Source organism: Dichomitus squalens (genome assembly GCF_000275845.1).
Source record: "Dichomitus squalens LYAD-421 SS1 unplaced genomic scaffold DICSQscaffold_1, whole genome shotgun sequence".
Taxonomy (NCBI): domain Eukaryota; kingdom Fungi; phylum Basidiomycota; class Agaricomycetes; order Polyporales; family Polyporaceae; genus Dichomitus; species Dichomitus squalens.
Window position 1 is genome coordinate 391,628 of NW_006766883.1, and position 23,843 is coordinate 415,470.

The 23,843-nt window shown below is 54.7% G+C and overlaps 9 protein-coding genes across 9 annotated transcripts; 5 read left to right on the top strand and 4 right to left on the bottom strand.

The window, feature by feature from the left end:
* The first annotated feature begins 15 nt into the window (after positions 1-15).
* On the top strand, positions 16-5,543 carry DICSQDRAFT_130763 (uncharacterized protein). Its single transcript, XM_007359995.1, has 19 exons — positions 16-244; positions 297-339; positions 396-408; positions 469-696; positions 747-811; positions 865-925; positions 973-1,186; positions 1,242-1,481; positions 1,581-2,735; positions 2,790-2,920; positions 2,973-3,149; positions 3,204-3,413; positions 3,473-3,642; positions 3,700-3,855; positions 3,907-4,022; positions 4,079-4,410; positions 4,472-4,632; positions 4,691-4,890; positions 4,942-5,543. Exons 1-9 carry the CDS (start codon positions 164-166, stop codon positions 1,845-1,847), a joined length of 1,212 nt encoding a protein of 403 aa, XP_007360057.1. The 5' UTR covers positions 16-163; the 3' UTR covers positions 1,848-2,735; positions 2,790-2,920; positions 2,973-3,149; positions 3,204-3,413; positions 3,473-3,642; positions 3,700-3,855; positions 3,907-4,022; positions 4,079-4,410; positions 4,472-4,632; positions 4,691-4,890; positions 4,942-5,543.
* Positions 5,544-7,884: 2,341 nt separating this feature from the next.
* Positions 7,885-8,424, top strand: DICSQDRAFT_47399 (uncharacterized protein; the record flags this gene model as incomplete). Its single annotated transcript, XM_007359830.1, has 3 exons — positions 7,885-8,001; positions 8,059-8,325; positions 8,383-8,424. 3 exons carry the CDS (start codon positions 7,885-7,887, stop codon positions 8,422-8,424), a joined length of 426 nt encoding a protein of 141 aa, XP_007359892.1.
* An 814-nt stretch (positions 8,425-9,238) lies between these two features.
* Positions 9,239-11,135, top strand: DICSQDRAFT_150991 (uncharacterized protein). The gene is made up of 6 exons (XM_007359996.1): positions 9,239-9,485; positions 9,541-9,956; positions 10,015-10,364; positions 10,417-10,561; positions 10,625-10,868; positions 10,926-11,135. The coding sequence occupies exons 1-6, from the start codon at positions 9,411-9,413 to the stop codon at positions 11,097-11,099; spliced, it is 1,404 nt and encodes a 467-aa protein (XP_007360058.1). The 5' UTR covers positions 9,239-9,410; the 3' UTR covers positions 11,100-11,135.
* A 361-nt stretch (positions 11,136-11,496) lies between these two features.
* Positions 11,497-15,728, top strand: DICSQDRAFT_94948 (uncharacterized protein). Its single transcript, XM_007359997.1, has 10 exons — positions 11,497-11,933; positions 11,994-12,290; positions 12,341-12,619; positions 12,684-12,893; positions 12,956-13,180; positions 13,236-13,694; positions 13,748-13,948; positions 14,000-14,384; positions 14,445-14,644; positions 14,704-15,728. Exons 1-10 carry the CDS (start codon positions 11,595-11,597, stop codon positions 15,130-15,132), a joined length of 3,024 nt encoding a protein of 1,007 aa, XP_007360059.1. The 5' UTR covers positions 11,497-11,594; the 3' UTR covers positions 15,133-15,728.
* Positions 15,729-15,937: 209 nt separating this feature from the next.
* Positions 15,938-17,823, bottom strand: DICSQDRAFT_130766 (ATPase V1 complex subunit C). The gene is made up of 9 exons (XM_007359998.1): positions 17,627-17,823; positions 17,316-17,567; positions 17,165-17,256; positions 17,014-17,112; positions 16,878-16,946; positions 16,728-16,820; positions 16,567-16,660; positions 16,371-16,508; positions 15,938-16,315 (listed from the first exon to the last, which is right to left on the bottom strand). Exons 1-9 carry the CDS (start codon positions 17,774-17,776, stop codon positions 16,112-16,114), a joined length of 1,191 nt encoding a protein of 396 aa, XP_007360060.1. The 5' UTR covers positions 17,777-17,823; the 3' UTR covers positions 15,938-16,111.
* Positions 17,824-17,979: 156 nt separating this feature from the next.
* DICSQDRAFT_94956 (Rhodanese-like protein) lies at positions 17,980-19,394 on the top strand. Its single transcript, XM_007359999.1, has 6 exons — positions 17,980-18,300; positions 18,360-18,396; positions 18,458-18,654; positions 18,710-18,797; positions 18,864-19,212; positions 19,264-19,394. Exons 1-6 carry the CDS (start codon positions 18,039-18,041, stop codon positions 19,315-19,317), a joined length of 987 nt encoding a protein of 328 aa, XP_007360061.1. The 5' UTR covers positions 17,980-18,038; the 3' UTR covers positions 19,318-19,394.
* A 33-nt stretch (positions 19,395-19,427) lies between these two features.
* On the bottom strand, positions 19,428-20,315 carry DICSQDRAFT_94957 (uncharacterized protein). The gene is made up of 3 exons (XM_007360000.1): positions 20,010-20,315; positions 19,785-19,941; positions 19,428-19,735 (listed from the first exon to the last, which is right to left on the bottom strand). Exons 1-3 carry the CDS (start codon positions 20,101-20,103, stop codon positions 19,588-19,590), a joined length of 399 nt encoding a protein of 132 aa, XP_007360062.1. The 5' UTR covers positions 20,104-20,315; the 3' UTR covers positions 19,428-19,587.
* Positions 20,316-21,713: 1,398 nt separating this feature from the next.
* Positions 21,714-22,534, bottom strand: DICSQDRAFT_164350 (uncharacterized protein; the record flags this gene model as incomplete). Its single annotated transcript, XM_007360001.1, has 4 exons — positions 21,714-21,953; positions 22,013-22,233; positions 22,287-22,376; positions 22,438-22,534. 4 exons carry the CDS (start codon positions 22,532-22,534, stop codon positions 21,714-21,716), a joined length of 648 nt encoding a protein of 215 aa, XP_007360063.1.
* Positions 22,535-22,966: 432 nt separating this feature from the next.
* Positions 22,967-23,634, bottom strand: DICSQDRAFT_47131 (uncharacterized protein; the record flags this gene model as incomplete). The annotated part of the gene is made up of 3 exons (XM_007359816.1): positions 22,967-23,069; positions 23,129-23,361; positions 23,461-23,634. The coding sequence occupies 3 exons, from the start codon at positions 23,632-23,634 to the stop codon at positions 22,967-22,969; spliced, it is 510 nt and encodes a 169-aa protein (XP_007359878.1).
* Between the last annotated feature and the right edge of the window lie 209 nt (positions 23,635-23,843).

The window sequence follows — 23,843 nt, forward strand, 5'->3', positions numbered from 1 at the left end:
TTTTCCCAACGGCTCGCCCGATCCGGGCACGGATGGAACTGGGAACAATTTAAGCTCGAGTCAATTCGAGCCTATGTCTCCTTCCCTCACTCGTCTCTTCCTTCGCCAGCCTATCTTTCCTCTGCAACGGACGCTCTCTTTCAGGAGAACCATTGGAACCGTAATGTCTGCTAACTTGGACGCTGCGCGTGCTCAGGTCGCAGAGCAAGTCAAGGTCGATATTTTCACTTCGACCCAGGATGATGTGTGTGACTTCCGTTATCGCGGGATCAGTTCGGTCCTGACCACTGCGACAGGATAACAAGAGAGGCCTCAAAGAGGTCTCGAGGAGTTTCATCTGTAAGTTGTGGCCGCCCTTATGTGACCTGGTGGTACTCATGTGTGCATCAATCAAGCCGATACCATTACCGGTCAGTGGCGTTCCCGATCACTGGTGATGTTCTGCCTCTTATGGTGATTATAATCGACAGTGCCTACCCCGGAGATGTACCTGTACGCTGCCAGGGCATCCCTCGGTGACGACGTATACCATGAGCCTTCCACACTTGCGCTCGAAGCGCATATGGCTAAGGTGACCGGCAAGGAAGCGGCGTTGTTCATGCCTTCTGGGACCATGTCGAACCAGATTGCCTTGAGGACACATCTCCAGCAGCCTCCCTATGCTGTACTGTGCGACCATCGTTCGCATATCGTCCGGTACGCTGGTCTCAGTACATTCAAGAAGGTTAGGCTGACGAATTACTCAGGTATGAGGCGGGTGGACTGGCATTCCACTCTGGTGCTCATGCGCAGATGGTCATCCCCTCGAATGGTCTGATTCGCAGCGTCCTGTAGGTGAATGATATTCTCACCATTACGTCGCAGGGCACCACCTTACACTCGAGGACGTACAAGAACACGTCGTACTCGGCGATGAGATTCACAGGTAACGGTTCCTTGTGTGTTGCAGGGCGAGTGCTAATCTGTGTGAAGTGCTCCTACGGCTATCATCTCGTTAGAGAATACCCTGAATGGGACCATCTTCCCCCAGGACGAGATCGTCCGTATTGCGGAGTTTGCGCATGCAAACGGTCTCAGAACGCACCTTGACGGTGCCCGAATCTGGCATGTCGCTGCTGAGACCGGCACACCGCTCAGCGAGCTACTTGCGCCCTTCGACAGCGTCAGCTTGTGCTTCAGCAAGGGTCTTGGTACGTCCTAGCGACATCAGAGGCCTAACCGCTCAGGGCCGATGTACTCATCTAGGCGCTCCTATCGGCTCATGTCTCGTTGGTCCCGAGGCGTTCATCAAGAAGGCGCGCTGGTTCAGGAAGCTATTTGGTGGAGGCATGCGCCAGACCGGCCTCATGGCCGCATCCGCCGCCTACGCACTCACGCACAACTTCCCCCTCCTGCCTGCTGTGCACCAGCTCACGCGGAAGCTCGAGAGCGGCCTCGAGGAGATCGGTGTCGAAATCACGAGCGGGGCTGAGACGTGCATGGTACGTGACACGCTCCTTACGTGTCCACACATGCACTTTTCCTCCGTGTGATATGTCAACTTCGTGCTAACGATAAGCCTCGGGTTTTCACCCTGGCAGGTCTTCTACGATCCGTCGCCGGTGGGCGTGACCTATGCGGAGATTGTCGAGCGTGCGAGTCAGCTGTCCGACCCCCTCGCCGTCGGCGGGTCTCGGCTCGTCGTTCACATCCAAACTTCTCCGCAGGCCGTGGAGGATTTCCTGGCCGTTGTGCGGAAGCTCGCGGAGGAAAAGAAGGCCGCTGGGTTCGTGCCTCCCGAGAAGAAAACGTACCCCAACGGTCGCCCGTACAGCAGCGTCTATGTGAAGAGCAAACGCGCCCAGTAGATTAGATGGAGGGTGATGCCTATCGAGGGAAGGGGTCTAGATGATCAAGTGTGAAGTTGTGTACCGAAGCGTGCGATGTGTACATTAACTGCATCGGGTTGGTTTACGTCTTGGTTACTAGTGTCCACACGATGTAGGCTGTGTTCTCTGAGCTTGTTTTCACATAGACGTGTGTGCCTGTCACACAAAATAGACGAAACAACGATCTGCCCAACCCGTCTGAGTAATGGTCTAGCCCTTGCCAACATAGCGCTGCTTCTCGTACTCCCTCCACAGAACCTTCATCGTCGCCTTCCCGCCTACGTCTAGCGCTGAGACCATCATGGCATCCCGGGTATGCTCTCCCAGCATCTCACACAACGCGAAAAGGCCGGGTTGCAGTTCCTTCCGGATGCCTGAGGACACCAAGCAGAGAGGCTCATTCACCGCTTCGACGTACGCGGTGAGCACATACGCGGCGTGCTTCGAGAACGCCCGCGTAAGTGACTCGGGCTTCTGTGAGTCAGCTGCTGCACCATGCGTCCGCACGATCGTCTTAGTCGTCAAAGTTGTGAGCAGCCGGGCAAGGGCCTTACTTTCCTGACCGGAGAGCGGGCCGGATGGTGAGATCCAGCGCGGAAGCGTGTCCATGACCAGGCGACTCTGTTTACCGCCGAGCTGCGGGCGGAGGCTTCGGAGGCACGCAACGAGCTGTCGAAGGACGAAGCCGAGGTGTGGGAGGGTGTTCAGGACGAGGTCCCGGCGGAGACGCACGAGAGCATTGAGGACGTTCACGATACCATGGAAGACCGTCGAGTCAGTTGACTGCTCGTGGGCTGTCGAGCCGGAGAGCAGCGCCCGAAGAATCGACCACAGGCTCGAGAGGTCAGCTGTTCGTATCGAGGCGGGCTATCTCACGCGTCAGTTTGGTCATCATGGAGCCCAACAGGTCCGATAGCTTACCCTGTCACCGCACTGTCGAGCAAGGAAATCAAGGACCTCTCCACGGAGACAGGGATCCGTTGTAAACTGCTCATCATCTGCGAAGAGATTTAAGCATTGTGTAGTATGCGACTGGCATATTTTCGCGGTCCCTTGACACTATATTAACCACCGATACATTGTTTTGCCTCAGAAACCACTAACCTTCTGGTGCATCCCGCAGAAGAATTGAAGATAGGCGAATGAGGCGAGCCACATCTGGTGAGGATAGTCCTTCGTGCAGCGGCAGACCATCATAGACGAGATCAAGTAGGGAGGAAAAAGTGTCGGTAGAGAGCGTCTTGCAGGCGCTTGCCAGCTGCGACTCTAGACCGGTAATATCTGTAAAAGCATGTTCGACAGAAGCCTCTTGTTAGCTGGCGGAATGATACGTACCGCTTGGACTAGCCGTGCGAGCGAACGCAAGGTAGGCAACTACCATAAATCCTAGGCCCTCTCGAACCTCGAGAGTAGCAGCGTCTTGCAGCTCCCCAAGTAGAATGGACAACACGACTGATCCAAGAGATGAGATATTCTCCTTACTACCGACTGGTGAGAGTAATCGGCGGGATAACTGTCGGCCAATTACGGGAATTCGCACGTCTACTAAAACAAAACGGTAGCTTCAATATACTCCGCCATTATCTCGTGAAAGGAGAGCATACCGTCGACGTCCAGCCATCGTCCGAGTATCCGCGAGTGAAACCAAATGTCCAGTAGAGAGCGGTCCAAGGGGATTGTATAGTCGTCGGAACCCAACCCCAGCCTTGGTAGGCTGTAGTTGAGCATACTTTTGTGCAAATTTCGCAGTGAATCGATGCATGGTGCGGGAAGCCTGTCAACGCGGTCAGTGTGAAGGTGGAATCAGACCTCAGGGTTCTCTGAGACGTACTCAGATGGCGAAGCGCTCTGAACGAGGGAGTCGATCAAAAGAGAAGATGCTTCAAAGTTGATTTTGGCGTCCGCGGAGTCGAACGCTTCGGCATAGCGATGGGCCAACTCAACAACTGAGTCGGCTTTGCCCTTCTTCGCAAGGCGTACGAGGGATCTGTCTCGATGTAAGTGATGAACGATGTATAGGGTCGAGGGGAAGAAATACCCCTGATACATGTCTACCAAGTTCATTGTGGCCAACCTGAGGTCCCTGCTGGCGTCGTTGACGGCTTCACCGTTAATGCCATGCTCTAGTAGGTAGCCCATGAACTCCTTCGATATCTGACCACATTCCTGATTGAGTATGTCCATAATGAAAATACGAGACGCAGACGCACGACATTCTCGATCAAGCCGAGATGATCTATGGTCCGTCGCAGGACTTTCCGAATAACCAGCAAATCCTGCTCAGACAGCCAGCTCTTCGCATAGCGAAGGGTCAGATACACGGTGACGTCTGCTGCGAAACCCCGCTTGAGGAATTCGATATGAGTCGCACGTGGAAGGTACTCTGCCGGAATGAGAAGGAGGACTTTGTATGCCCATGCGATTTGCGAAACCACATCGGGCGACGGGCGGGTCGTGTCTGCCGCGAGACGAGAGAGAAGATCGGGTAGGTCGACGCCTGCCATCGGGGCTGTATGTTCGACCAGCTCCGAAATGAAAGCATCTGGCATGTGAAAGAACAATGAGAAAATTTTCAGCTGTTATGACTAGCATTGTGGATCTACCTCGGAACGTGAGCAGCTCCCAGAACTGTGCATCACGTAACAATCTAGACAATACAGTCTGCACGCTCAGTCCGATTGGCGATTGCGAGACATGAGGCAACCGCCCCGCGTTCACAAGAATGGCTGCCAACCTCTCCAGTTGCTTCGATGTTGCCCATGTGCTAGCAGATCAAGAGTTAGTCTCGGTACCATCCTTGTAGTGGTGGTACAAGCACTCACTCGAAGTCAGGTAGCCACCTGTCCACTAGTAAATGTAGGACCGCTACGCCGCCCGTATCATGCCCATGCAATGCATGGACTCTACCTGTCCAAGAAGCAGTGTCACCAGCGACGTGCATCTCGAGGTAGTCAAGTAATCTGTCGAGTACAGCCTCCGGCTGTAGAAAACCAAGGCTACATTGGTGTAGCATTGTCCGAAGCTGCATGCTATGGTGAGGTGAATGTATGCGCCCATGAACTGCGGCACGCACCATTTCCACGACAAGGTCGGGTATTACATCCGGAGATGGTACGCACTGCAGCATGGCAGACGGCAATTCATCTTCGAGCCTGAGCTCGAGTTGCAATGCTGGTGCACGAGCGAGCCCGTAGTGCAGACGCAAGGCTCCCGTGACAACGATTTGCCAAGATCGTGATACCAGTTGACTAGGCCCCCCGAGCCCCTGCGCCAGAGCGGGGGAAGCAACAGCGTGGTACAGGTCTTGCACCGACCTTTCTGCCTCCGCGCGCGCGTCGTCTGTGAGGCTATGCAACGGTAGCGAACGCAGCACGACAATCATAGTGCGTGCGATGAGGTCGAACGAAACGGCGTAGTATTCCGATTCTGAACCGTCTTCCGATGAAGGTGCGTTGCTCTTCCTGCGCTTTTTCCTCGGGCCATCGCCACGAACAGCGGAGACCCTTGCGTCCCGCTCGACCAAGCGCCCATATGCGTCCTTGAGAGTCCGCGCGACATAGGCGATGGTGTCCAAGACCTGACCCGGCGTGAGGAAGCCGTGGACGGCTCGGGAAAGCTCATCGAGGAAGGGGAGACTGGTCAAAGGGCCCGCGGACGCGAGCTGATAAGCAGTATGTGGGCTATCGGAGATCCGCTTGAGATGCTGAACCGAAAATGCCTCCGAGACATGCTCGATCGCAGAAGGCAAGGTTCTCGTCTTCGATTCATATTCCAGGAGGAGTCGCAGGTACTGCGGGGCGGATGAAATCGAGCCAGGGACCTGGAGCATATTAGGCGAATGAACCATTTGGCAACGAGGTCGGGAATGAGGAGACTCACGGCCAGAAGCCTGGGGTATATGACAGCGAAGGCTGCGGATGTCAGGTCATAGTCGATTCTGGCGAGCGTCGCAAGTATTTTCAAGGCGCAATCCGTGCGCGAAGCATGGATCTCTGGAAACGGATATGGATTGAGCGTGCAATGATACAGACCGCGTACGTACGAACCATCCCAAGCCACAGCGAGGGCCTCCACGGCCAGATCGCCGTCCCCGCGCAAAAGCGTATGAGCCTCCTCATCCTTCACACTGAGTAGATTTTCCCTCTCAACTACCTCAAGCAGGGAGACAAGACATTGCCATGAAGCATCATCTGCAGATTTGCGAGCTAGAGTGTTGCACGTGCCGTAGAAGACCATCGACGCAGCTTGCACTTGTTCGAGGATGTGGCCCGGAGCCCGACTAGAACCCTGACCGAAGAGCGCGCTCTTGTGCCGCTTCACGCTCTGCACATACGACGCAAACAGCCGAGGGATAGAGCAGGGCACAACAGCCGGAGACTGTATGGACGCGTCTTCCATAGCTTCCAACAACGCGGCGTCATACTTACTGTCGGTCATCTGCTTCACGACCTCCAGCCCGAACATGGTTTCTATGCCGGCATCATACACATCGGACAACAGGGCTTGTCCGTGCCCGTCTGCCGGCACGAGTTGCAACCAGAAGGGCAAGTGCTTCTGGAGAAACAACGTGTTAATTTGCTGAGAGGCGCTCCGTCAGCCAGATAGCCTCTTCTACACAAATCGTACCGAGAATTCCCACCTTGCGCTTCGCAGCCGAGCTCGCCAGGGATGTCCGGTACGACGAAACTATGACTGATAAGGCGTTGGCGTGATCTAGTTCTTGCAGAGTGCCCGGTGACCCATCGAGAGCCGACAGCATAGACGACACGCCCAGCTGAAGAACTGCGCCGAAGCATTCCAGCAACGTTTCGGGGCTGAATTTTGGGACTGCCAGAGGCCATAAGACAGAGACACACCAGGCAACTAGCTTGTACTGTTCGAAGTCAATGCTATCGCTTTCGGAAAGCAGCTCGAAGTATGAGAGGATGATAGGTGCAACAGGTACCCGGTTCAGCAACGGCACGAGCCAAGGTCTTGATGTGCGAGTGCTAGGGTCGCCTTCGCGCGCAGGGCTTGAACAGGCGAGAACGTCAGCAAGTAGCAGCCAGTACCGCGTGTCGAACACGGGATTCTCAGACCTGGTCAGTTCGTTAATAGTCTAGAAAGCGGATTGCGAAGCGAGGGCCGTACCGCTCTCGCGACCTGTCCTTCAGCAAACGCGACAAGAGCCAGTCTGAGATCGCCTCCGCCTTGTTAGGAACATAGAGCAGCGAGTCCTCCCATGCCTGTCGTGCAATGTCGATCTTCAAGGGTCCTCCTTCGTGGGGTGGGTCTGAGGGAGCCTTCAGAGCGCGTATGAAGTCCTGCGCGTTTTGCAGACCCCGCATGGCTTCCCCGATCGGTAAGCTGCTGGGGTCGGCAATGTGAAGCAGGTATTTACCCGTGAGGTCCAGGTGAGACCGTGCGAGGGAGGGTGAGAAGAGAAGAATTTGGCAAGATGAGGCCTTGGCGAGCGGTGCGGACATGTGCCTGCCGACGAGCCCAGGACGGGCGAGAGAGAAAGTTTAGCGTGCACTGCCATATATGGCGAAGCCGGCGGGGCACGTGGGATCAGGGGCAGCGCCGCGGAAGGTGAACCGTTCGCAGCAGGCGCCTCCTGCCCATCGACTGTACACTCTAGATGGCCCCTTCCCAGGCCGTCCCTCGCCTCGCCCTGGGATGGGCTATCTTCCTCCCTTGTTCTCTCATCTGGCGCACCGCCCTTTCATCTGTATTACATTGGCTGGAGGACGTCAAGCACCACGCCCGCACATGTACTCTCGATAGGTCTACTCAACTCGGACAGCACCGCAACCGCTCAGAGCTAGTCACCTTCTCTATTCATGTCACTCAGTAAACTCTAATGTCCTTCTACAGTACACGACGGAGCGTGCGGAGACGCGTCCTGTATATATTCTCGCCTCCAAGCTCCATATTCCGCATCAGCTTCCCCCTCCAGTTCACTGTGCCCTCACCTACCTTCAGTCTCGTCAACGCCCCTCCTTCCGACAATCGCTGAACTCAGTGTTGCACCATCATGACTGGATACCTTTGGTTGGTCTGGTATGAGGCACCTGCGCGGTCCGCCATCAGACACTGGACCCTCGCAGTGACCTACGAAGCAAACGATCGCGCATACGCTACTGTATACGAGGTTAGCTAACGTTATCTCTATCTACCGAAGATGTCAATCTCACGCACGTCAAATCAGGTCGCGATCGATTCTTCCGGCCATTATCAGTCGCGGGTGACGCGCCGCGTGCACTTGACCAGCAACCATCCTTCAGGCGCGTACAGCGGCAAGATCCTCCTCGGAGAAATCAACGACAACGTCCTCTGCTCTCTTGAGCCGTACAGTGAGACCGCCGCCGAGCTTGTGAACAGTCGTAACCGCAAGCGAGGGCCCGGCGCACAGACCTGTCATGACTGGGCTATGATCATCGTGCGGAGCCTTGAGGACTCCATGCTGCTACCACAGGTGAGCCCGATGACACCGGACGTACCACCGTGAAACCTGACTCAACCTTGCTCCTAGGGGGCACTGGCCTGCGTAGAAAAATGTCCACGCATCGGCTGAGCCGGTGATATGCACTACCCCACTTCCATCATGTTCTGTTGTATCCGCCACGTTGCACTGTATCGCTACCATCTACGGCTCTCCACCGCTTCTCTGCACGCTCTCAGGGTTACTGTTGTAGTCTTTCCTTTGGGTTTTATGGCGTTATTATATATTGGTATACCCATGGGCAAGCTGTTGTACAACTCGACTAATGCTTCACATGGACTACCTACTGCTGATCAATATCTCTATACGCACTGTACCATTGCATTCTGTCAACTTCCCATACATGTACCTTCTTCCACTATGATATTGTCCTCGTCCTGTCTCCGTGGCAGCACAACCCGGGTAAGAGCTTGCTTGTAGCGGCAGTTCTTGGCCTGCGTCCAAGTAGACATTGTCGGAGTCAAACGCCGAACGCACAAGGCATCGTGTTGTGGCTAAGCATCCGTCGAGAGCGATCGTCTACGCGGGTATTATGCTTTGCAGAAAGGGGGAGCGAGAGACAAAATCAAGCTGGAATGCTCTGGAGTCTGGACGGTTTAAGAAAATTGTTATGACACAAGTGCCGAAGTACGGACTCCGGAACCAATTATACGGTTGGTCCTGGGAAGACAGCAACAACCATAACCCGCGGGTCACGACGGCATCGTAAAGTTGTGACGTGCCGTCGGCAAACTTCGAGATCATCGAATCAGAAGACAGTCCTGATTCAGCGCTGTACGTCATCTATTCCGCTCGCGAATTTCGCATTTCCTCTCCACGCACTCGCATTGCAGGTCGTTCTTGCACTTGGAGGCCTCGATTTCGTGTCTCACATAGCGTATGTCTTCAGGACAAGCAATATCTCACACAACGCCTCGATTTACCGGATACCCAATGCGTTGACCCTGGCCAGGACGTGTGGACTTCTGACTCAGCAGCGGTAACCGCTAACTTCTACTCCCGCGGGGTCGCCGTCCTCCCTTGGCTGCAGCATTCATCATTCCTCTTCTAAATCGATTATGAGCACCGAGCCCGACAAGTACGACTTGCAAGGTTGCGCCCAGCTGCAGCAGGAAGAATGGGAGATACTCGAGGTGCGTCATCCATCATGGCCTCCGTACTTATATCGATCCTCATCTGCGTCTCCAGTCTATTCATCCAGACTGCTTATCAAGAGACTCGTCTAGTGGCTTCATCAGACTTGAAGTGCCTGTAGAACTTGCGGAGTCGACCTGCGTCACAATACAGACCGGCCAGGTAGACCCGGAGTCGTCATATCACCCCGGACCAAGCTGCCCCAAGGCCCTGTCGCTCGCCTCCCTTCCTCCGATACTACTGGATATCTCTTTACCACCGACCTACCCATACACGCCACCACAGATACAGACAATACGGGCCACCTACTCTTGGCTACGGTTCGATGACTCCGAGCTCCGCGATTACTTAGGAAGGAAATGGGAAAAGGGTGAAGGGGTACTCTACACTTGGGTAGAATGCATACGTAGCGGGCAGTTTCTAGACGAGCTGCAATTGACCCAGGCGGAGAATGGGCGGCGGACCATCCGGTAAGCACTTCTCAGCATTTCGATCACTTGTTTGTGCGCCTGTTGACGCGAAGCCCAGCATTCATCATCCTATGCCGGGCCTCATCAAACCCGTGCTCGAGAGCTACAATGCATCTACTCAGGCGGCGAGGTTCTCGCAGAACTCGTATGAGTGCGAAGTCTGTCTCACATCGATCAAGGGGGCACGGTGTGTAATGCTCCTCTGCGGGCACGTCTTTTGCCGATCGTGTCTCGAGGATTTCTGGAAATTATGCATCAAGGAGGGCGATGTAGGGAGGGTAGGCTGCCCAGATCCCGGCTGCGTCAAGGAGCAAAGGGAGGCAAACGAAGAGGAGGTGCGGCGTGTGGTCACCGAAGAGGAAGTCCTCCGTTGGAAGTGGCTACGCGCGAAACGAGCCGTCGAGAAGGGTATGACGACAATAGTGACTGCTTTGCGAGGCCGGGCTGAATCTATTCATAGATCCGACGGTAGTGCATTGTCCTATGGCGCAGTGCCAAACTCCAGTCCCGCGGGCTCCCAATGTAGAAGAGGGTTCGCCGTACGAGCGTTTACGAACATGTCCGGAGTGTGGCTTTTCATTCTGTGCATACTGTAAACATGCATGGTACGCACATAGTCCGTGGCGCTGCGATGGACCATGACTGACCCACACTGTCTCCGCCCACAGGCATGGCCCGGTCGCTACGTGCCCCATCTCGGCCACTAAAGCGATTCTGACGGAGTATATGGCTCTACCTGAGGGGTCTGCCGAACGCAAGCAACTGGAGACACTCTATGGACGGGTGGCGTTACAGAAGCTTGTGGATCAGTACGAGCATGAAAAGAAGTTCCGCGAGTGGCTCGCGCAGCGCATGGGGACGCCCTGTCCAGGATGCGATTTGCCTGTCGAAAAAGCCTCGGGGTGCAATCACGTATGTCGAACAATCTGGACTGCTGACGCTGACGGTGGAACTAACGACCGGGGACAGATGACGTGTGTTAGGTGTCAGCAGCACTATTGCTATCGGTGCGGAGCAAAACTGGACAAGATTCACCCGTACAAGCATTTCTCGACGCCTGGGATCAGGTGTTTCCAGAGGCTGTTCGACGAACACATCGATATCGACGAATGGCAGCCAGTAGAGGGCTTTAATGTGATATGACGCTTGTAAAATAATGCAATGGAATGGGGACTCGATGTCATCTCAGAATTTCGCAGTCAGACGATCAAGGAGTGCGGGACAGCGGACAGTGGATAGGGGCGGGGTGGCCGAACCCACCGTAAAATTTAGAATGCGGCGGCGGATGGGGGCGGGATACGGGCGCCTATGATATGGGCGCCTATTGCTCGGGGAGCGGGATGGGCGGCCGGCGCCGTTTCTGGCGGATATTTCATCGACGTCGGTCTCGAGCCTCACAACTCCCCTCTTTCATCCTCCCCTGCATTCTCTCGCCTTCCGTCTTTTTTTCTGACGACGACGAGCAGCCTCGTCTTCTCTTCTTCGAGGCTGCACGGGGCCCCCTCCTCGGATACCACTTTGTCCATACCCCCATCATCCGCATACCCCCGTGTCTCCCTACCGCCCGATCCGCTCTCGCTGCCCGCTGCTCGCTGTATTACGCTCGCATCTATCTTCACTTTCGCACAAGATCTCGCTATGGAAATTTACACCACTTCTTTCACCTACCCTCGTCGCCTGCGGCACGCTCATTCGCCTACCAATTCGCTCGACTTTGCGCCCCGGTCCAACGAACTTCGCCGTGCTAGCTCCTACCCAGCGATCCAGCAGCCGAACGGCCTCGATCCAACTGGTGGCGCGTCCCCGACCGACTATGATGCCCTCCAGAAGCTCGCCATGATGGCCATGAGCCTCCATGGCGTCCATATCTCCTTCACCCCAGCCGACCAGGGCCGCGCATGGAACTTCCAAGTCTCGGGGGCCTACCCGCAGGTCATGGCAGCAAGGGGGATGCTATTGAAGGGGTGTCCGGTCCCGGTACGTTCCCCCCATCCTTTCACCATGTCCTTGCCACTGAGCGACGCCTGCGGCAACCAGAACCGCTCGTCCATCAAGGTCACGCGCTCTGAGATCCTTGACTCGCCCTCCTCGAAGCCGACGCTCAAGCCTGAGGTCCGTCGTCGCCTCGACGACATCGCTTCTCAGACGTACGCCCACATCGCTGTCGTCAACAGCCCGCTGTCATTGTCGACACGCACCCTTCCCGATGGTATTACGAGTAGCGCTGGATGGACCGGCCTCGAGTCGGAGCGGGTATGCGAGCTTGTCATCACCGGAAACGGCGACTCCGTTGATCTCGCCCGTGTCCGATTGCTCGTCATGCTGGATGAGTTGGTAAGTATCCTCTCCATAACGTCATCACGTGCCCCTAATGCCGCAAGCAGAGCGGTTTGCACGCTGAGTCGTGCGAAATTGACAACACCCTGCATGCCATCATCACGGGCAGAAAGCGCAATGTACTGCAGACCATCCAGGAGGAGACCGCTACGAATATCTATCTGCCTTCTCCCTTGCAGGGTATTTTGGGGAATGACCTCACTCAGTCACCATCGAATAGTTCGCCTACCACGACGAAGGCGAACATGAACACGATCTTCATCACCGGAGAGTTTTTCGGGGTGCAACGCGCCCGCGACATGTTATACCAAATGTCGTTAACCAAGGTTTGTGCCTCCATGCTACTTGTGGCCGCGGACACTGATCGCTAATCCCCATCCGCTCACGCAGAGCAAGCAACTCATCTCCAGGGACAGCGCGGTGCTCCCGCGCAAGATGGATTGGATGGTCACCGAGCGTGCCGAGGATCTCAAGATGTTGATGCACGACAACGCCACCTTCATTCAGTTCCCTCCTATCGGTAGTTCTACCAGTTTAATCACGGTTATCGGCGACAACCGAGTCAACGTTCAAAGGACCATCAGGTCCATCATGCAACTGGTGTGTTTCAACGTGTCAGAGTCACCTTGTGACTGTGGAGACTCAACCCTCTGTTATCCTAGGCTTGCCAATTCTATGTGGCCTCGCTGTGGCTGCTGCCGGCGCAATTCAACGTTCTCATGCCTTCGCAGAGCCTGAACCCTTCTCAGGTCTCGGCGATTTTGAAGCAGGTCTCCTATGCGTCCGGGGCCGAAGTAGTCTTCAAGGGCATGTGTTTTGAGATGCACGGTTTGGAGCACGAAGTTCGTCTTGCGGTTTCCATGCTCCTTGACTTGGACATCGTTAAAGTACGTTTCGCTTCTGCTTTGTTCTCGTGGTCGATGTTAAGTTAACTTCGTGCAGACCTACCATCACGAGATTCGATTCCAGATCGAGCTCGCTAACGAGCATCGCGAATTCATCAGCGGCAAGAAGAATGGGAAGATCAACAAGATCATGCAAACTACCAACGTCAAGATCAAGTTCGAGACGTTCAACGAGCATAACTTCCTCATCGACATCGCCGGTAGCGACGCGTCTGTCTTGCAAGGTCTGACGCTCCTGCAGGAGGAGCTGCCAGCGGAGATATCTTTCCACGTTCCTGAGTCGTACCACAAGCGTATCATTGGCGTTGGCGGTCGTAGCATCCAGCGGATCATGAAGAAGTACGGTGTGTACGTCAAGTTCTCTAACGCCGAGGAGTTCGCTGCCATGGGCGGGTATAACGACAACGAGGACAACGTTATTGCTCGGACGCCGGCTAAGAATGCCATGAATCTGGAAAACCTCAAGCAGGCTGTCATGGAGCTGGTAAACCCGAAGGTAGGCGTAGGTCTGACCCGTCAATCCCGCTTCTATCTAACTTGCGTATATAGGACAAGGACTACATCAATGAGACCGTTTCCATCCCGAGGCGGTACCACCGCACTCTGCTCGGCGAGAAGAGTATCTTCATTCACGATATCGAAGCGAAGACGAACTGTTCTGTTCGCTTCCCCGACAAGGAGACTGCATCCGACTTCGTCACCATCTTCGGACCCGAGTCGCAGGTTCAGATTGCGGCTACGATGCTCTTTGTACGTCCGTTACTTTTCGTATGATCCATCATGTGTCTTACACTAGCCTAGGATCATGTTCCATTCGAGGCGGACATGGCTGTTCCCCCTCATCCCGACCTCGGCAGGATCTGCTCATCCCCCGACTTCGTCGCTTTCGCTGAGCGCGTCAAGCGTGAGCTGCAGGTCGTCATCTCGCCCAACATCAAGACGGCTGTCTCAAATGGCACTATTCCTGATGTGCCCTCAGAGTGTTCTTTCAAGTTCAGATGTCAGCGCAGCAACAGCGACTTCCTCGTCACAGCTCGCGAGATGCTTGAGCAGTACCTCATCGACCACAACGTTCACGTGTACCCCTCGGCCACGTCTCGCACTCACCAACGCGGAGATTCCTTCACAGACGCCTTCCCTCACTTCGATAGCAAGGTGCTCTCCACCGCAAGAACTCGTCATCAGAGTATGTTTTTTGTTAGACTTGCGCGCCGTTTCCGCTGTGCTGACATGCAATGTACCGTAGACTCCGCCGACCTCGGCCGCCCTTCAGAGTCCATGATTGACCGTAGATTACGTCTCGCCAGCTCCTCGCCCGACGTCAAGGCTTTGTTCAACAATTCCCCGTCGTACATCTACCATTTGGAGGAGGAGGATGACTACGATCAGTCTAGCTACATGCCCGGCTCTTCGGGCAATGACTACTGGCAACCTATGCCTCCCATCGTAAGTCTACGCAGCATTTCGTTGTGTGAGCTGTCATTGATGCTTTCGTCCGTAACAAGGGATCGAACATTCCTCACCGGACGCATCACACCGCTGAGGACGCTCTCAAACGCGGATCTGATTCGCTATTAGAGGCGAAGTTGAAAGATCAGCTCACTAAGCCCCGCTCGTTGACTAATCGTGCGCAGTCCCTCGACTTGACATTCTCTCTGAGTCGTATCAACGAGGCCCCGCGTGGGTCCGGACTCTCGCGCCCCGAATCGCCCGACACATCCGTTACTGGAACTGGGACGAATGGGACGTCAAGTCCCACGTCGGCGACGGTGCCACTGTTTCCCAGCGTGTACGGCCCTCCTGGCGGTCCACGAAGCGCCGTTGCTGGTGCATCTGGCTCGGGACTCGGCCACGCCAGGGCGCGATCGAGCTTGGGAATCGACGAAGACCCCGTGGACGATGTCTCGCGGGTAATCTCTAACCTCGGCCTGTAACGATCGCACGACATCTTACGTGCAAGAGCGCTCTATAGAAAGAAGCTTGCCAGGACGGCCGTCTCAAAAGCGCGTTGTATTCCCAGCAATGGACATCGATCGCAAGCGTGATGCTGTCTATATATACTGAATCGTCGATATCCCTTCGATTCGTTCAGCTTGCTTCCCTACACTCCCTCTAGCTTCTCGTCCGACGTCGGCCCCAATACTTTTGTTTCTCGCTTCGCCGTTGACCGTCACGCCCATCGTTCCACCCATTCAAGCATGCCACAACTGCAAAGTCCAGTCTCACGCGCATCCCTACGTTACCAACTTCTAGCTTTCGAACCCGTTCGTCCGCTCTCTTTTCTCAAGCCTTCTTTCTCGTCTCTCCAACTATTTCCTCAGATATTCGTCTCTCATCTGTCGTACCCATTCGACTGCTGTGCCAGTTTGTCATCACGTCTCTCGTACCTACATCTCCCTGCTTGCATCTCTGTACCATAACAGCGGCAGCTAAAAGATGTGTCGATACGTTCCTCTATCCTATCTAGCTACTAGTACGTAGGGACTGGAGCTGGTCGACCGTCCGAATTATTCGTATCCTATCATAGATCAAACGAATGCATGATCCCGCATTCGCAGACACACGCGTACCCCCCTTTGACGGTCCAATCCAAACGTCGCTCAAGGTGACTCCTCAAACCGCGAGCAGTCTGGGCCTTTCCTGGGAGAATGGCGGTCTCGGGGCCTGTTGTTCGTGTCGCCCCTAATTGGCCGCGTATGCACATCAAACCGAGCATTGTTCATAACGATAGCTTTATGTGTATGGACGAGGGTATACTGAAATGAGCTATGCATTGATGCAGAGGGTGCGGAAGTATTGTACTACAGACTTGTGTCCATGGGCGAGGCGGAACGCGCGAGCCAAAAAAAAATGTGTATCGTCACATCAGATACCGCACCTCAGACGGAGTCGCGCATGAAATCCCTCGCGGCCCTACAGCACGATCCATGGTATCTCAAATAGCACAAAGTCGAAGTACTCCTGCTCCAGCAGATTCGCGTACTCGCCACCGAATTCGTCTCCTTGCGCGGAGCCCCCGGACTTTCCCTTGGCTTTGTCTGGGTTTGCGCGCTGTCCGAGGTAGGTAAACTGCTGCTGCAATATCGACAGCGTCCGCTTAGTCGCCTTCGGTTCGGGCTGGACAGGTCGGTGAGTGTGCGCGCGCGATACATTGCAGTGCTCAGGCACCAACCTTGATGAAGTAGCCGGTGTAATGCGCGGGGAGACCGTACCTCAGAACGCTCTCAATGAACAACTGGATGACCTTCAGGTGGACAAGGATCTGGAACGATTCTGAGAAGTTCGTCCGTGATAGTTGAAGAAGTTCCGTCTGGCATAAGAGGCTTTCAGCCGACGTTCCGATACGGATGACACATTCGTGGACGTACCCAAAGCTCCTTCTCTGTCGTATCCGCAACTTGCAGGTCTTCTCTTTGTTTAGCAATCGCCTCTTCTGAGAACGTGAAATCACGGATGATGAACCTGGTGACAGGCAGACGACAAGGTGTGCTCAGTATCAAATCCCCCAAGGCCTCTAGAGTGCTCGTACTTGTTGTCACGGCATTTCTGCGCGAAGTCATCATGTACGCGCTTAAAGATGACAACTGAAAAGAGACTGTACTCGTCATCGGAAGCGATTAGCCTAGCAGCACGGAGGTTAGCTGATTATCTGGGAGCCGAATGGGTAGACTAAACTCACGTGGAGGATCGGGGAACAACCATGGCGGTAAGGCGTTCATATTTCGTGTTCCAGTCCTTCACTAAGTTCCTGTTGATAGCTGTCTAAACATGCTACATGTCTGGTCGACGCCAGCTGGCTGAAGAACGGGACCTACTTTGGTACAGCGATGATAAGTGTTTGAAGGTAATCCGAGTCGTTGATGAAGTGTTCCTGGTGAACGATATCCACAAGGGAGCGTACTGATAGGTTTCCCCTGAAGCGATATGAGACAAGGGTGTGTATGGTGTATATCCATGATCACTTACGTCTTCTTCCGCTGCATCTGCGTAAGTTGACCCTTTGCAAGGTTGTAGTTGTTCAACTTACTCTTCATAACATTGTCAATGGATGTCATCTCCTATAAGCGAGTAGAACGTCTGAGCAGACGGCTGATTCATGGCGTGCAGGGTACCGGACCTTGTTCAAAACGTCGATCATCTCTCGGAGCGACCGTTGCGTTCCATAGCGTCCCTCGTTCCACGACCATCCGCGGAGAAGATATGAGTCCACAGGTTGTTCGTTGACCAGTATATGCTGCGCGAGCTTAGACGGGTCGTTGTTCAGAAGATTCCGGAGGGTGTCCACCGTCTTGGCGACGGTAGCCGTGAAGAAGGTGTCGGTCTTCGGAAGCTCCTCAGACAAACTGACAAGAGATTCGAGGGTCCCTGTCTTTATCCAATTGAATCAGTTCCATTGTTGTCACAGGGATATCTTGGATGACGATTGACCTTGAACGACGGGATGGAGAGCTGCGCGAGGTTGGACGGGAGAACGGACTTTGAGCTTCCGGTGAGTTTAGTCGTCAGCTCGTGGTGGAGGCCCTCGGCATCGCCGGTCTCAGGGATGGAGATTAGCCAGGTACTCTGATCAGAGGGCATCGTGCAAGCAGGCTGATAGGTGCGAACAAGAGCGAGCACAATGTCGGGGACGGCGAGAGAGCCCAGTCCGCCGGCGTCAACCACTAAGTAGCATTTGAGCCCATGATGGCATGGCAGCGTAGGGTTAGGGTCAGTCACGTACTGACTTCAACGTGTCCGACGCTTCGCCGGTAGGACGTTACCTTGTCCCCACATGTACGCTCGAGCCTTCGGTCGACATATTATCTCTTGTTCAAGCCGTGGTCCAAGATCCTATGCCACCATGTTCGGCGACCATTGCCCCCTAGTCGTTACCCCCGCTCAGCTACACAATCTCCAGGCTGAGAACAAATCCGCGTCCCAGGATCTGATCGTGCTCGACGCGTCATGGCACATGCCCACCTCCCCCCGCAAAGGCGATCAAGAGTATCTTGCTGCCCATATTCCCTCTGCGAGGTTCCTTGACATAGATCGCGTCGCGTCCCCTCACCTACTGAACCTCGCGCATATGATGCCCGACCCCCAGACGTTTGTGGCCGCTTGCTGTAAGAAGAAGCTCATTGGAGATGGATGCTTCGTCAATATATCTGAAAGAGCTGTCCAGCAAAACTAGGCATCGCCCCTTCTACTCATGTTGTCATGTGAGTTTGCCGCATGAGATGGAGATTGGTTTGAGTATGTTGTCTAATGCGCCTTGGTCAGCTACGACTCGCATGGCGTGTTCTCTTCACCAAGGGCACTGTACATGTTCCGCACCTTTGGCCACAACAGGTCGAGCATTCTGGACGGTGGACTTCCCGGCTGGCTAGCCCACGGTGGCAACATTGAACAAGGGGAACCGAAAGTCGTTCCTCACTCGAAATACGCTGCCCCTACGCTCAACCAGGAAGCGGTGAAGGGTAATGCAATTCATTGTAACACAGGCGCGGTCTCGGCGGTTTGACAGCATTCCAGATTATGAGCAGATGGTAGCGAATGCGGAACTCGATCCTTCTCACAGCCCGGACGCGTACTATGTCCTCGACGCCCGTTCCAAAGGCCGGTAAGTCGACCATCCGGACATAAGCATTCGAAACCTCCGCGTTGGAGCTGACTTAATACTGCTCAGCTTCCTCGGTACTGATCCCGAACCGCGGCCTGGGCTGTCTTCAGGACACATCCCGCACTCCATTTCTCTCCCGTTCAACACTTTCCTGGAGACCCACGCTGTGCCAGAGGACATAGCTTCCAACATTATCAACAACATATCACTCAAGCTTCTACCCACGTATACCCGCCTGCGTTCCACGCAAGGCATGCTTTTCGCTCTCGAGGAATCGCTTGGGCACGAACGTGCCAAAGAAGTCCTGGAGGGTAAGCGTCAGGTGGTCGCCAGTTGCGGGAGCGGCATGACTGCGGGAGTCATCTGGCTAGGACTCAAGTTGCTCGGTGTAGAGCGTGTCGGGATTTATGATGAAGTAAGATCTCGCCTCAATTGGAGGAGTTGCTTTACTGATTGCTTCTGTCAGTCCTGGACTGGCTATGCGATGCGACCTGGGAGCAAGATCGTCAAAGGAGAGTAGAAGACTACGTAGCGTAGGCATGAGATCTGATCGTGACTGTCAATACGCCGCTACTGCCGTATCAGACTCTTCTCGTGGGGCTGTAAGGTGGGCCCCTACCTCCAGTCTGAGATATAATCATGTTCAGACTCGTACACGCAAAGCCATCCGTGTCGTGCGGTCAAGTGTGTCTACATGTTGATTGTACAAAAGGTCCTACACGGCTGCTAACCATATCCCAATGTGCATAGAAGCGCCCTCGTTGTCTACCTCGATGAAGGCATCGCGGATCTATGGTCTACCTGGTCGGTCATCCAGCATTGTCAAGAAGGGGGGCGTCTGTGCTCGCGGGACCGTCCCCTGTACGCAGGCAGGCCGTCCCCAGTAGCGGACCTCAGCGCGCTCTTGCTTGCCTCGACGTAGATGTGTGACTTTCCAACTGACATGGCCATGAGATACGAGCGTATGGTCTGAGAAGGGCAACGTACCCCTCCGTCAAGAAGACATTGTATCCCTTTTCTGCGGCATCTTCCATGAGTGTTTGTCGCGCGAAGACTACGGCGTCCTTCAGATTCGAGGCCTTCTTCAGCTCGAAGTCGTAGACGCCACTCATGGTCGCGTCATAAACTTTGACGACGTTAAGATCTGTGCCATGCATAGATGACAATTTCCAGCGTCGGCATACCAACCCTAGTACGAGTGGGAGTACGCACCTTCTTGCTCCTCTTCCGTGAATATGGGGACAGTGTCCACCGCTTGTTGATCAACGACTTCCCAAGGCTGGACATTGCGGTGGAAGAATTTCATGCTCGTCGACGAAGATTGGAGTACGTGGGGGATATCCACGTGCGGCCGAGTGCACGAGAAGGTAAGGTTGTGAGGTTGAAGGCTGCGAGTCAAGCGAAGTCGATTGCAGCCAGGCACAGGCACGAGACGAGTATAGAACGCGCTTTAGCCTATAACCGGAGGGAGTGAAATCACCGTTGGAGCTGTTGTAGAGGGCTAGAATACGAGATGCGCGAGTATATGGGGAGATTTGAAGCGAGGGAAAGGCATTGAGTCGAGGAGAGTTAAGTACTTATTGCGGCTGTGCCCAAGAGAACGGAGTGCATCGGTAGTTTCGCCCTGTCCAGCGCGTTCGATCGCAAGCGTACGCAACTGCAGCTGGTATCGGCGCGCAGCTGTCCCCCTTACGTGTCCATGTGGCGGCTGTGCGATTCGGAACGGAGTGTGGACCCCTGAACAAGCCGCCGTAGTCAGTCCTGGAGTGAATCGCCTCGCCCGCGTACCGCGTAAGCATGTCTGTCAAAGTCGTCTTGTTATCGGGGCGCTGGGCGGATACGCTGTGGCGTCCCTCTGCTCTGAACGCGCATAAGCAGCGGCGTGCAACGGATGCATGGCCCAGAAAAGAACACAGAGGCGGCCGGGGTGCTCAGTTGCGATTGCGACATCCAATGTTCGACGGGGATGTGGATCGCAGAAATCGGATTGCCGACTGCCTGATTGGAGGTGCGCCTGGCGTTGAATAGAGCTGTATAATCACATGCGATTAACTTCGGATGTAGAGCCGCCCGGCTTCGTCGGGCCCTCCGTCGGACGCGCCTCTCTCTGTGAACTGCAAGTGCATGGTCCCCTCGGTTCTCCACGGAGTCGGTTCTCGACTGTCCCGAGGGACAGCACAAATGTCCATCGTAGCATATCATATTCGCTCTCATATTGTGGCCCATCGCTCCGACCAGTCCCATACACAATGGGGATCCAACCTGACTCGATCAGAACAGCCAAACATAAGTACTAATGATGGGTCTGGCTTGCTGTGCAGCAACCTTTTTATGGCACCCATCATTGTGATGCTGCGCTTTGCATACCGCCGGCTTCGGAGGAGTGACCCGCTGTGACCGTCAGGCATCAGAGGGAGGTCACGGCATGGGGCTGTAAACGCCCGTAGAATTGATCGGCTGTGCAAAGCGGCGCGGTAAACCATCCCTCGGCGGCCTCCAGCGAGATTCGAGGCCTCGGCCTCGATTTTCATGAAGAATTTGGGTAGTTAAGCTCCAAACGGCGGACTTTTCCATTGTTGTGCAGCTCAGTCGAGAACAAGATGGAAGAGGTAGATCGGAGCAGAGGTGCCTAAGTTCGCAGAAGAACCACTCCGATCGCATACACAGACGTGGGCTTGATCGTATAGTATCATCTACGCCCTTACTGTGTCAGCCTGTCGGGTCGAGAAAACCTCACGCTCGACGATCCTCTAGGCTGTCAGCATGGGATCCAAGCAGGTATAGTGATATGTGCACGTGGTCATGGTTGTGCCACATCCGGTGCCGTTAGTACATGGTATCGGGTTATACTAATGTACGACACGTCATTCCACAAATTTACTACACAAGATATCCAAGATAACATCCAGCTTCCGCTCAGAGCAAAGCGGCAACAACAGCAACGACACTCGCGAGGCTCGAAGCACCGATGGCAACATTCCTGAGGGCGCCGTTGCTGCCAGCGGAAGTGCTAGTGGAAGACGGGCTAGAGCTCGAAGGCGAGGTTGCCGTGGCCTCGACGGTGGTGGATACGGGCGTCGCTACCGAGTTCGTCGCGTTCTTGCAGGCGACAGAGGACGGGATTGTAGCGCTGTCCGAGAGAGTAAGGTCCGCACACTGATTGAGAGAAGTTGGTCAGACACCGGACACAACGTAGCGCCTTGAGATGCAAGTACCTGGTAGAGCTGGCCATCACCGCCGTCAAAAATCAGCTGGAGAGTGACATTTGCACCGTCCTTTACGCCGCTAATGCCGGAGGACGCAAGGTCGATGTTGATGCAGAATGCGCCTTCGCCCGTGGTCTCGAAGAACGGCAGGAACTGCTGGAAGTTACCGTTGCTGTCGTGGAACAGGTTGAAATTGTTCGGGTCCTGCACGGTGGCAATTATACCACCCACTGCAATGGGACGTTAGCCTGTAAGGTAGCCGGTAAACTATGAGCGTACTCACGAGTCCACTGCGGGTGCTCCGAGTTAAGGGAGATGATACCCTTAGAGGTAGGGAAGGACGTGCGATTTGAAACGGCGTCAACGTAACCGTCTACATAAAATTAGTATACAATGAGAATTTGATCATATAAGAAGCGTGAGAGCAGACGGACCGCAGAAATGAGGCTCCTGGTCTTCGACGAATTCACCACGAGGAGGGGGATACTGGAGCTGGAAATGGGCCGATACGACGGTCAAAAGACCGGCCATAAACGTAAAAGTCGTGAGACGCATTCCGGACGTTGGAGACGTATGAGATGGGCGACAAAGTATTCGTGGAATGGGGGTGGGGAATGGAGGGACGAGGAGTCCCGTCTTTTAATGGCTGGGTCCGAGTCGGATAGGCGAGATTCCTTGAGCGCTTGCACAGATTAAAAAGTTTTTTCTCCTGTGTTTGCGCGAGCAACCGCTCATCCCATGTAGCTGTGTGCCTGTGTCCTATGCGACACGCAATTGCTCAATAATCATGAAACGTTCGTGGTGACGCCACCCTTCCGGTCATCTGAGCTTGACAAACACAATTATCCCGCGCAATGTCACTTCGGAATGAGCAGCGGGTGACATTAACTCTCTGTTACCGTTCACGCATACCGTCTCGCATGTAATCAAAGTACACAAGTTAGCTAAAACAGAGCTCTCCCTCTAATGATGACCAGGGTGGCTCCTAGAACCAAAGCGCCCGAAGAGTACCTCCCCAATCGCTAACCCGACAACGATCGAAATGAGATATCCCGCTTGGAAGGTCCTGAAAGAAAAATCTTTTTCAGCACACAGCCATCAGCGCTAGACCTTTCGGGGACGCACATGACCGCCAGCATCAGGACATAAAAGAGCAGAGCCTGGAACGCGAACAGCGCACCGCGTGGGACGTCGTGAGAAGGAATGAAGGGTGGGATCATTCGAGAGGACCGTTGGGGACGGCGGGCAGCCTTGGTTGCCAGGGGGTTGACCTCCACCTCTTCCACGCCATCCAACATCGCCGACTTCGAATCAGGGGAGTTGGAGGGGTTTTGGAAGGAGGGATCGGAAGAGTGGCACTCGTCCCTTGATGCAGGGGACGACATGGCTGCTAAGGCTCTGGGCACAGCGGCATGGATCGCATCAACATAAAGCCATGTGTGCAGGGAACGAGGGACGCACTGTTTCTTCCACTGGGCCTCCAACACCCCTCGCATTCCGTTTACCCATCGTTCAAATATGGCGAAGAGGAGTAGACCAATACAAGCGCCAGCGATAGCCCCCTTCGAGGAGGGCTGCCAAGCCTCGAAGAGCAACTTATCGCCGCTTGTGAAGTGAAGCCAAGGAATCATTGTGTCCATGACTGCAGAATTTGATAAAGACAGATCGATTGCGGAGAGGTATCGTCGTCGGCAGCAGGTTGGGCTGATCGGTTGTGGTGGGGATCGATGAAGTCCGTTTTCGGTGCACTGTGAGCGAACGAGAACCCGGGCATTGCCGGTCGCAGCCAAACACGGACAAACATCCGCTGCGACGCGTGGGTGTGGCGACGAGAAACAAG

Excerpts from the sequence above, each read along its gene's own strand:
- DICSQDRAFT_130763 (XM_007359995.1), top strand. The coding sequence starts at position 164 with ATGTCTGCTAACTTGGACGCTGCGCGTGCTCAGGTCGCAGAGCAAGTC. Across the intron at positions 1,187-1,241 it reads GCTTGTGCTTCAGCAAGGGT|CTAGGCGCTCCTATCGGCTC; the intron begins CTTGGTACGTCC and ends CGATGTACTCAT. Across the intron at positions 1,482-1,580 it reads GCGGGGCTGAGACGTGCATG|GTCTTCTACGATCCGTCGCC; the intron begins GTACGTGACACG and ends TCACCCTGGCAG.
- DICSQDRAFT_150991 (XM_007359996.1), top strand. The coding sequence starts at position 9,411 with ATGAGCACCGAGCCCGACAAGTACGACTTGCAAGGTTGCGCCCAGCTG. Across the intron at positions 9,957-10,014 it reads AATGGGCGGCGGACCATCCG|CATTCATCATCCTATGCCGG; the intron begins GTAAGCACTTCT and ends CGCGAAGCCCAG. Across the intron at positions 10,562-10,624 it reads GCATACTGTAAACATGCATG|GCATGGCCCGGTCGCTACGT; the intron begins GTACGCACATAG and ends CTCCGCCCACAG.
- DICSQDRAFT_94948 (XM_007359997.1), top strand. The coding sequence starts at position 11,595 with ATGGAAATTTACACCACTTCTTTCACCTACCCTCGTCGCCTGCGGCAC. Across the intron at positions 11,934-11,993 it reads TGAAGGGGTGTCCGGTCCCG|AACCGCTCGTCCATCAAGGT; the intron begins GTACGTTCCCCC and ends TGCGGCAACCAG. Across the intron at positions 13,181-13,235 it reads TTGACTTGGACATCGTTAAA|ACCTACCATCACGAGATTCG; the intron begins GTACGTTTCGCT and ends AACTTCGTGCAG.
- DICSQDRAFT_130766 (XM_007359998.1), bottom strand. The coding sequence starts at position 17,776 with ATGCCCTCTGATCAGAGTACCTGGCTAATCTCCATCCCTGAGACCGGC. Across the intron at positions 16,509-16,566 it reads CGACAGAGAAGGAGCTTTGG|ACGGAACTTCTTCAACTATC; the intron begins GTACGTCCACGA and ends CTCTTATGCCAG. Across the intron at positions 16,316-16,370 it reads ACACCGGCTACTTCATCAAG|CCCGAACCGAAGGCGACTAA; the intron begins GTTGGTGCCTGA and ends CGACCTGTCCAG.
- DICSQDRAFT_94956 (XM_007359999.1), top strand. The coding sequence starts at position 18,039 with ATGTTCGGCGACCATTGCCCCCTAGTCGTTACCCCCGCTCAGCTACAC. Across the intron at positions 18,397-18,457 it reads CCTTCTACTCATGTTGTCAT|CTACGACTCGCATGGCGTGT; the intron begins GTGAGTTTGCCG and ends CGCCTTGGTCAG. Across the intron at positions 18,798-18,863 it reads GACGCCCGTTCCAAAGGCCG|CTTCCTCGGTACTGATCCCG; the intron begins GTAAGTCGACCA and ends AATACTGCTCAG.
- DICSQDRAFT_94957 (XM_007360000.1), bottom strand. The coding sequence starts at position 20,103 with ATGAAATTCTTCCACCGCAATGTCCAGCCTTGGGAAGTCGTTGATCAA. Across the intron at positions 19,942-20,009 it reads CACGGAAGAGGAGCAAGAAG|ATCTTAACGTCGTCAAAGTT; the intron begins GTGCGTACTCCC and ends TGCATGGCACAG. Across the intron at positions 19,736-19,784 it reads AATGTCTTCTTGACGGAGGG|TTGGAAAGTCACACATCTAC; the intron begins GTACGTTGCCCT and ends TGGCCATGTCAG.